General features: G+C 46.9%; 1 protein-coding gene across 1 annotated transcript; it reads right to left on the bottom strand.

Moving 5' to 3' along the window:
• Nucleotides 1-5,559: 5,559 nt before the first annotated feature.
• On the bottom strand, nucleotides 5,560-9,941 carry LOC139061216 (protein FRA10AC1 homolog). Its single transcript, XM_070540882.1, has 2 exons — nucleotides 9,600-9,941; nucleotides 5,560-9,261 (listed from the first exon to the last, which is right to left on the bottom strand). The coding sequence occupies exon 2, from the start codon at nucleotides 9,256-9,258 to the stop codon at nucleotides 8,305-8,307; it is 954 nt and encodes a 317-aa protein (XP_070396983.1). The 5' UTR covers nucleotides 9,259-9,261; nucleotides 9,600-9,941; the 3' UTR covers nucleotides 5,560-8,304.
• Between the last annotated feature and the right edge of the window lie 115 nt (nucleotides 9,942-10,056).

The raw sequence follows: 10,056 nt of genomic DNA, 5'->3' as shown, positions 1-10,056 counted from the left end.
TTTGTCTATTTAATAAGTAAAGAAAATATCACACGATCCTTAGAACTATATCAGTTCGAAACCACCAAAGCAGTGTCTGCCACTGATATGAAAAATGTAAAGGCCATGAAATGAACAAGTTGAGGACAAATATGTTAATGAAACTTTGTCATTCAACAACCTTGTTTACATTTTTGTACATATGCAACGGCCAGTGAAAAATCTCAATTACGCTGTCATTTATTCCAATGTATTACGCAGGAGCAGCTGTCACCAGTCGTCTATCGTGAGTAATTGCACCGAAATTATTTTCCCAACAGAGAGCACCTATATAAAGCCGTTCAGCAAAATGTACGAGGGCGAGTCAAATGAAAGTGAGCCAATGCAAATATATGACGAACGGGGTACTTAATTTAAAGGTAGTCTCCATGAGAATTTAGACATTTGTCCCATTGACTAACGAGTCGGGTGATTCCCGTCTCATGGAACACCTTAGGTTGCTACTTCAACAAATCTGCAAGTGACTCTTTCACGTCATCATCCGACACGAATCTGTTCCCCTTAAGCTGTTTTTTTTTTCATTTGCCCCAAAATGTGGAAGTCGCAAGGCGACAGGTCTGAGCTGTATGGCGGAAGTGTCAGCGTTTCCCACTTATACTTTGCCAGTTTTGTATTAACCAAATCAGCGACGTGGGGACGGGCATTGGGGAAAAATTAAAAATTTAATTATGTGGTTTTACGTTTCAAAACCACTTTCTGATTATGAGGCACGCCGTAGTGGAGGACTCCGGAAATTTCGACCACCTGGGTTCTTTAACGGGCACCTAAATCGAAGTACACGGGTGTTTTCGCACTTCGCCCCCATCGAAATGCGGCCGCCATGGCCGGGATTCGATTTCGCGACCTCGTGTTCAGCAGCCCAACACCATAGCCACGTCGTGGAACAAGATGACCCCATTCGTCAATTTTCCATGTCGTTTGTTCTTGATTGCGACACGCAGCCGATCCGGCGTTTCACAATATCGGAAACGATTGATAGTCTCTCCGGCTTTAGAAAATTCTATCAGTAGTGGCCCTGACGATCGAAAAAAATAGTAAACAACACCTTTCCCGCGGAAATCACGGCCTTTCCTTTCTTTGGGGGCGGTGAATTCGAATGTATCCACTGTAAGCTCTGCATCGTGTTTCAGGCTCGTAGTAGTGGCACCATGGTTCGTCCCCGATCACAATTGCAGACAAGAAGTCGTCACCCTCATTGTGATACAGGATCATATAAGTCAAGGCAGCGTAGAACCTTCTTCTGGCGGTGGTTCAAAATCTTGGGCATCAATTGCGCGCACAGGAGCCGATGACCGAGATGTTCATGAATTATGGTGTGAACCGAACCGCGGCTGATCTTCACACGCTCTGCCAGTTCATCGATGTTTATCCTCCGTTCATGTCTCACCAGCTCATCAACTTTTGCACTTGTGTTGGGGGTGACTGCACGATGGCTTTGGCCCGGTCTTGGATCGTCTTTGCAACTTTCACGTCCTTTTTCAACCATTTGCTCCAATGCTTCACAGTGGCCAATGAAATGCAATGTTCGACGTACACGGTAGCCATGCGGCGAATAATTTCCTTTTGGGAAACACCTTCAGCTGTCAAAACATTCGCGGCACCACGCTGTTGAACTTTTGGATTTCCATTATGTCACGCAACCATGTTCAATCCAGTGTATGAGAGCATTAAAGAACATTTACCCTCACATCAGCGTGTCACTCTTGTAAAATGAAAGGCACGTGCCTGTGTGCTACGCGCATGCCTCGCAGATAATGAACCGAACAATTATTGCGCGGGGTGGGTAGGCTCACTTTCATCTAACTCGCCCTCGTTCATTAGAAATGCGAAGTTACAATGGAATATATAAATGCTTGATAAAGGGCAAAAGAGTGTCACTGGAAAGAAAGTTCACTGCACGTATACACAAAACCTCGCAACAAGATATTTAAATATACGAATAAGTCCCCAGTAAATCTATGTATGTAAGAAAAAGTCACTGTATATAATGCGTCAAACAAGGCAAATAAACATGTAGCGCAATCACAGATTCACAGAATCCTAGATCCCGCCCCATTCCATCCACTCCATCCGATGTATCCGGTGCGACGGAATGCGACGCGCTTGCTCCCCGCTTTTCTCCTTTGCGCACGCAAGACTGAGCCGCTATCGTCGGCTCACCAATTCCACCCCCCCCCCCTACTCTTTCACTAGCGCATACAGCATGCGGCGCGCGGTCACGACGTTATTGCCCTGAGACTTCATACGAAACATGAGGGCGACGGCGACAGCAGGAATGTGCCTGGAGTCTTCATATAATTGCTATCACAATAATATAATAATAGTATCCGGCAACCGAAATGTGCTGTGGCCGATTACTTTCCGCAGAAGAAGTAACAAACTGTCACCACGCGACAATTCGCTGCGCCGCAACAATGTATCTTTTTTCTTTCCTTTTGTGAGGCGGGGGCACCGAAATGAAAAAAAAAAAACGTAAAGGAGAGTATGTTGGCCACAATCCAATGCCTACTTTGGGCACCTAATGTGGCTACCGAATGAATATCGAAGAAAACGTGAGACGCTTGGTCCACCGAGAACCATACGCATAGTGCTCGGTATTTTACACCGGCGACACAAGGCTTTCCGGAGAGGTTGCGCTCAGCGAACCCGGCGTAATCCGTCAAGTCTTCACAGTGATGGCGGTGAGCGACCATTGTATCTTTTTCTCGTCTGCTAGCGAGAAGGCGTCCAAAACTCTGCCCAGGCGAAAATTCACTCGGCCAGAGAAAACCACACGCGCACCGAAGTACGCCGCGCGGTGGTTTCGGGGCAAGACAAGAAAAACGCATGCGCTCTGGCTGGCTCTGGCAGCCCGCGGGTAGGGTGGCGAGAATAAAAAAATTAAGAGGCTCAATGTGTCTTCATGAATAAAAGTCAAAGTAGTAAAAATAAATAAGAACGTAGGTATCCTGGCTGACTTTAGTGTCTTAACATGGATGCTTTGGCGTAGGTGAAAAAAAAAATGTTGATATTTTTTTATGCGACATAGCGGCACAAATGAACCACCACAACGCTTCGTCTCATCGTATCTTGCTGCGTGTTTTGTCAACTTGTCTGATAGTGTGTTCATTTGGCTTGTCTCATTGTATGTTCCGATCTAAGACTTTAGAAAAGTCAATGCACCTTTGTCGTCAAATGTTTATAACAACATTAAGCCCACAAAGATGTGGAATTGAAAATCTAAAGCACGACTTTGGAACTATCAATCTATCAATGCACCTTTCGCATCAAAAGTTCATTAGAACTTTACACCCATAAAGTGGCAGAATTGAAATCCAAGCGCTCCCGATTCTGCGGCCTCAGCGAGATGCCACGACGAGCCCGCCCGCCACGCCTTTGGAACTTTGTGCTCGGATGGAACTCCTTGCGTTACGTTATGTGACTCCCGGTGCATGGGCGTTGCCGCGACATCCAGCCCGATTTCGCATTGTTCGCGCAAAAATGGTTTTTCGAGCGTGAAAAGGACATTCTAGACCAAATCGAGCCTGATTTCCGGCGCCGGGGCTTGTTCTGGCTGGTGGCGCATGGACAGCCCGAAAACATTTCGGGGGGGAGGGGGGGGGGGGGCTTAAGCCCCATAAGCGCCCCCCCCCCCCCCCCGGCTACGCCCCTGCACAGGCGTGAAAGCTTCAAAAGGGCCAAGACTCCCACGTGTACGTATACATGCTTGTCTTCTGCCCAATACTTTTGAGCCTTTGTGAGTAGGCATACATATATATTATGACCATTTTTTAAAGTGAAAGGCTTAAGTGGCTCATGCATCGAAAAATCTGTGGTCCGGCGTTATCGAAAATAACATATTTGACAGGAAGAGGCGGGCTAGTTGGTGGTCGATATTGGAATGCATTATATAACCGCGCAAATGACAACGGACAAAGAAGGACCTGGCCTGTGTGTTTCCTTCTTTGTCCGTTGTCGTTTGCGCGGTTATATGATGCATTCCGTTATCGAAAAATTGACTGCCTGGCGTTATAGCACCAAAATTGATTGTGCCACCCACAACCGTTGTGGAACTCGAACCCACGATCGACGTTTGGTGGGACCAAAATTGATCGTGCCACCATTCGTGGTCGAAGCCACCACCTTTGGTGGGAGTCGAATCCTTGACCTTTGGTGGTACCAAGATTCAATTGCACCAAAATTGATGGTCGAGCCGACGAGCATCGATGGGAGTCGAACACACAACCCTTGGTGTTAGCGCGAATTAAGGCTCTCTAACCAACGACCTTTGGTGGCAGTCAAACCAAAAGTGTTCGACTCCCATCGATGCTCGTCGGCGCGACCATCAATGGTGGCACCATCAATTTTGGTGCAATTGAATCTTGGTCCCACCAAAGGTCAAGGGTTCCACTCCCACCGAAGGTGGTGGCTTCGACCATGAATGGTGGCACCATCAATTTTGATCCCATTGAATTTTTATCCTTTTGACTTTCGCAGAGACCAAAATTCAGTGGCACCAAATTGATGGTCGAACCCACGAACCATTGGTGTTAAATTAAGGCACTCGAACCCACGATCGTTGGTAGGAGTCGAACCTTTCACCTTTGATGGTACCAGAGATCAATGGCACCAAAGTTGATGGTGCCACCATTGGTGGGAGTCGAACACATGACCCTTGGTGCTAAAGCGAATTCAGGCACTCGAACCCATGACCATGGTGGGAGTCAAACCCTTGAACTTTGGTGACCTCAAATTTATAGGGCACCGAAACTGATGGTGCCACCACTGATGGTAGAACCTATGACCTTTGCTGTTAAGGCGAATTAAGAGAGAGGTGAACAAGGAACTTGAACCCACATTTGGTGGGACGAAAGAATAGGAACAATGCTTATGAATGAGAATGTCAATTTAATGAATGTCTTGTCAGCATGCAGGCTTTCACCTTCATCCTCTTTTGTGCATGCTATAGTGAATGTCACCTTTTCTTTTTCTCCTAAGCCACACGTGATCCTACCCACATCTGTCAACCTCCTTTATAGTCTTCAGAATGTCTTCAGAAACGGAGGCGAATAGGTGCAGCAGCTACTCTTCACTTTTACACTGTACCAAACATTAACTAGGTGAAAGCTTCAGCCTCAGTGATGATTGCTTCATCATTGCCTAAACAAGGATTGATTGATTGAGTAACTTTTATTTTACAGTCCTGCAGAACGCGTATTAGCACGTCTTAAACAGGAGCCAGGATCGATTTCACAGGAACCATGCGGAGTTTCCTTGACAAGTTCAGTCTTTCCTGTTTTCTTGTGTTCTTTTTTGCTTCCGATTGTACAGTTTGCCAAATGACCTTTTAAATATGTCTTCAGTGTTAAATATAATTCACAGCAAAATCAATGCTTCACTTTGTGATGGCATCAGCTAGGTCCCCGTTACTTTTGTGCTGGTAATGCTGTTGTGAATAGCAAAATGGACTGCAAACTAGCCCAAACCTACATTTTGTTCTTTGATCATTTCACATGCGCTAGCAGAACAAAGATAACTGGATCATAATGACAAGTTTAATGCAATGCAAAAAGTACACAAAATTCTCACCTAATACATAGAGAGCTTCGCAACTTTGTGAAAAGATTAAAATTAAACACATCAGCTTTCATGCAATGCATGCCGCTACAGAGCAGAATGAGCAAATGAAAACATGATAAACTCTGCCACCCGACTTGCTTGTGCTTATCTTCTACTGCCAAGAAAAATGGCGATTACTAAAAACTGAAAAATACAGGCTCACGGTGAGCCTGGCACATCACCTCAGAATGCTAAAATAAAAATAAAACACCTTTACAAGAATAAATAAAACAGGTAAAGTGCATCCATACTTGCATAATTGCTCTTGCTTCACAGAGATAAATAATAATCAAAAAGCAATGCATCACATATGGCTGCTTTCTCCCGAAGTGCAGCTGAAGTTGGGCACAAACTTAAAACACGCAATCAATGACATCAGACAACACCGAAGCTGCTTCTGCTATGTGTACGTACACAAACATAAAGCATAATTTCACCACGCTAGCATCAAATGCTTTATGCACCAACTTTGCCAACATGTCTGATAGGCTGCCAAGCAATGCACGTGAACGATTGTACGAAAAAAATAAAAAAAATAAACATCTCCTCTTGGCCGTTTAAAATCAATACCGACATAAACACCTCTTGTGCCAAAGGCAGTACCAGGCCTTTCACTTCAGCAATGCCTGAACGGCCAAACTGAAAGCTTGGACACGTGTATTTAAATAATGCTGGCTGGAGAGATTCACTCTTTTTAGATGTAGAACAGAACAGGCAGTGCTAAAATCTACGGCACAGGCCACCAATGACTGAAGCAGCCAAGATCACAACATACTGTAGCTAATTAGGCCACATGCAGCAAACGAGCACCAGGCCTTTGCCAGCCTTCAATCTTCAGGATGTTTCCGAAGACAGTGCGCACACAAATAAGTAGTAGTGAGCTTGATTTTTGACCATGAGATGCAAGCCACTTGAAAAAAGAAAAAAAGGGAAGCTCTTTGGAGCCTTCGGTTTTGGCTCCCCGAGGTCTCAGTCCGTCCCTCAGGACTCAATTAAAGTTCTTGTCATGTCATGTCTTTGCACATTACAACAGTGATCACTGCCTTGAATGGTCACTTTCGAGGACACTTCGCTTCTGCTTGGCGTAGAGGCCAAAGCAATGGGCACTCCATCTGCCAGCTCGACCAATCAGCACTCACTGAAAGTGACCCAGCTGAAACATGGCACCTGTGCGATGTACTACTCCTAAATTTGAGAAGTGTGGGCAGCTTAGCACTCTTGCTAGAAACATATTTGTGTATAGCACTGCCACAGCTTGTATTGTGGCCAACCAACTGCACTGATCCTTACATTTCATATGCCTTCCCTTTCTTATGCCTTTCAAGGGCACCCATTTGGCCAGTTTTAAACATGGCACTGCGCATGAATGAGCAAGGGCATTTTCCAACCAATAACCTCAACTATAGAATAGCAGAACAGAACAAACTATTGTTCCCACTTGACAGCTTGCCTTTACTTCTGCCGAACCCCTTATGCACCTCTATTCTGCCAAAAACCTCGCTGCCCTTCTTTTAATTTCTCTCTCTCTCTCTCTCTCTCTCTCTCTATATATATATATATATATATATCTGGAAAAGCCTTTGTGCTCACACTTCCTTCCTCGAAGAGCTAGGAGGCTGTGCCAAGAAATGTAAGCATGTAGGTTCAGCAAGTGCTGGTCCGGTAACCTGCAACATCGCCATGGTCATTGGAGCACTGGACTAAGGGGGAGGGGGGCACACTCTGAGGGTAAAATGCAGTCTATGATGAGAGTTCTTGGTTGGAAAACATCAAGTGGAGGGTGCTCACTATTTTTCAAATTGTAAATTCCATCCCATTTCCTACCGCTGTGAAATTGCCCTGGCAGGTTTCGTATATTATCACACTCCATCCACCAACATGGTACATGGCTACCCCACTGCAATTCCACTCCTTGTAAACAAGTTAACTCTCCAAATTCAATTTGCTGTTGCAGCATCCTCTAGGGCACCCTGCGAATGTAAAACTATACAATCCACTATTTCTATCACGCTGTTTGGTGACATTTTGGGAAAACATATAGAAATAAACAAAACACTTGCTACTGTAAATTCTAGAATGAAACAATCCACATATCCTTTCACAGAGCACTTCGTACTACTTGACACTGCTTAATTGTCTCACAATCCTCTACTTTTTTTGTCACGCCACTTGGTGGCATGTGTAGAAAAGAAAAACTTCATGAACGCAACTGCTGTTGCAAATGCTAGTGTGAAACTATTCACACCAAGCCTTTTGCAGAGGACTTGATACTGGAGCAACATTGCTTATGCCTCGCAATCCCTCCCTCTTCTCATGCTATTATAGAGGGAAATCAAAAAATGTTTTTAGAAATAAGCGAGAATCTTGCCATTGCATACGCTGGTCTGAAACAATTCACTGAGCACTTCGTAATTGAGCAAAACTGCTTATCACTATCCTCATGGTCCCAAGCCACTAAATGACAACCAGTCAGCAGCAACGGTTCGCGCCACCACGTCCCAACAAGCACAAAAGTTGTTACACTTGTCCTTCCACTGCCTACCAGCGTGGCAAAAAGGCATACTCCCAAGTTGTCCTGTTGGCATCATCACAGGTAAGCGAGCAACACTCACGGATGAAGTACAAAGAGCAGAGAGCTCAAAAGAGCAAATCGTCAAGATTATTTTCTTAAAGGAACATGTCGGCCAGGTAGGAATCAAACTCTTCCTCCTGGCTCTTTTCTTCTTCAGCAGTGCTCGGCTTGCTCCAGATGGACTCTTCTGCATCTTTGGCTACTTCTTTCTCGTCTACTTTGGGTTCTCCGCCAGCTTTCTCACGCTCAGTCTGATCCATCTTGCCCTTCTTCCTCTCCGAGCCACCGTCATGCTTAGATGACGACCTCTTCGTCGCATTCTTGGTGAGCTCCTTCCTCTGGAACCGATAGTTGAGCTTGAACGAGCACTCCGCACACAGCCTGAGCTTCACCAGGGCGTTTTTCTTTTCGTTCTTCTCGAAGTAGGCGAAGTTGACTTCCCACGTGCGCAGCCCCGAGGGCTCCTTGCACTGCCGGTCGCCGCAGCTGAACTGCCCCTTGCCCGCGATCACCTCCTGCTCTGTGCGCCAGCGCATGGCGATCTTGCTTGCCTGGTAGTACGTCAGGTCGCAGATGCAGTACTCCTTGAACAGTTTGTCGTAGTAGCGCTTCGCCAGCTGCTTCTCCCAGGTGGGCGGCTCCTCGTCGTCCGACTCGTCCCACAGGAACTGGTGGTTCTCGCGGATGATGTCAAAGTCGGTGCGATCGCGACTCGTGTCTCGTTTCAGCTTGGACGTAGCGCCCGGGTAGCAGAGCAGGTAGTCGTTGATGAGCTTCTTGTGCCTCGTGTAGGCGTCCAGCGCCAGGAAGCAGTTGCGCTCACGCCGCTTCTCCTCGAGGCTGTATTCCTTGACCACGACATCCCGGTGAGCCTTGGGCTCGCGTCGCGGCGGAGACGCCGCGACCAGCAGGTCCTTGCGAGAGCGTTCGTCGCCCGCGACCACCGACTCCGAGTCAGTCTCAAAGTTGGAGTCGTACTCGTTGCTTCCTCGGTGGCGAGCGAAATCGACGACGCTGTCGGCGTCCGCGTCGCGTCCGTCGTTCTCCATGGCCTGCGGTTGCACAGAGCACGAGCGAAATGACAGACCGCTACGCGAAGCGCACCAGAGGAACGCACGCGGCACAAAAAAGGGTCAACGAGACGCCATGTGCGTTTCTTTAAAGATCATTCATGAAAGCCACAGGTGCGTGCTGATCACCAACATGCAGAGGTGCTCTAAATGAGAAACGCAGGTTGGCTGGGTGTTGAATGTACGCTTACTCGGGCATCAGCAGGACACAACGCGACAAACCACACTTGCTTCCCAGTGACGACGCGCCACGACAGCAGCACTGTACCAAAAACGCAATCCCAGAACCGGCACTTTGCTACGAGGTCGGCACTACTCACTTCCACAAGGAAGACACGCAGATGACTAGTTTGCAAATCAATTAGAAGCACCGAAAGTACTGCATCAAGTAAACAGCGAGCAAAAGCGGTATGCACGACGCAACTTTGGCCAGCCCATGCCTAGACGCAAGCCAGAGCTATGGCCAGAGTCCGAAGGGAGGGCATAGGCATAATGGGGCTAGGAGGCGCTGGCTCTGTTAGCTCCGTGGTGCTTGCTGGTGGCCGCGGCCGCAGCACGAAGAACAAATCGCGCATGCGTGACGTAAAGCGAGAGGGGACAGGGAAGGTTGGGAAAGACTGGGGATAGAGCTATGCATAGAGTTGTTTATATTAACCATAAAGTTTCTGTGATATTCACCCTATGACAACAAAAGACGGTTAGGCGGATGCATAGAGTTTCCTACAAAAATATGGGTGGATGTCGGTTCTTTTTGTTTGTACACTCTTGTGATTACGA

Source organism: Dermacentor albipictus, chromosome 6 (assembly GCF_038994185.2).
Source record: "Dermacentor albipictus isolate Rhodes 1998 colony chromosome 6, USDA_Dalb.pri_finalv2, whole genome shotgun sequence".
In the NCBI taxonomy this organism is placed as follows: domain Eukaryota; kingdom Metazoa; phylum Arthropoda; class Arachnida; order Ixodida; family Ixodidae; genus Dermacentor; species Dermacentor albipictus.
This window is presented reverse-complemented; position numbering and strand designations above follow the sequence as displayed.

Excerpts from the sequence above, each read along its gene's own strand:
- LOC139061216 (XM_070540882.1), bottom strand. The coding sequence starts at position 9,258 with ATGGAGAACGACGGACGCGACGCGGACGCCGACAGCGTCGTCGATTTC.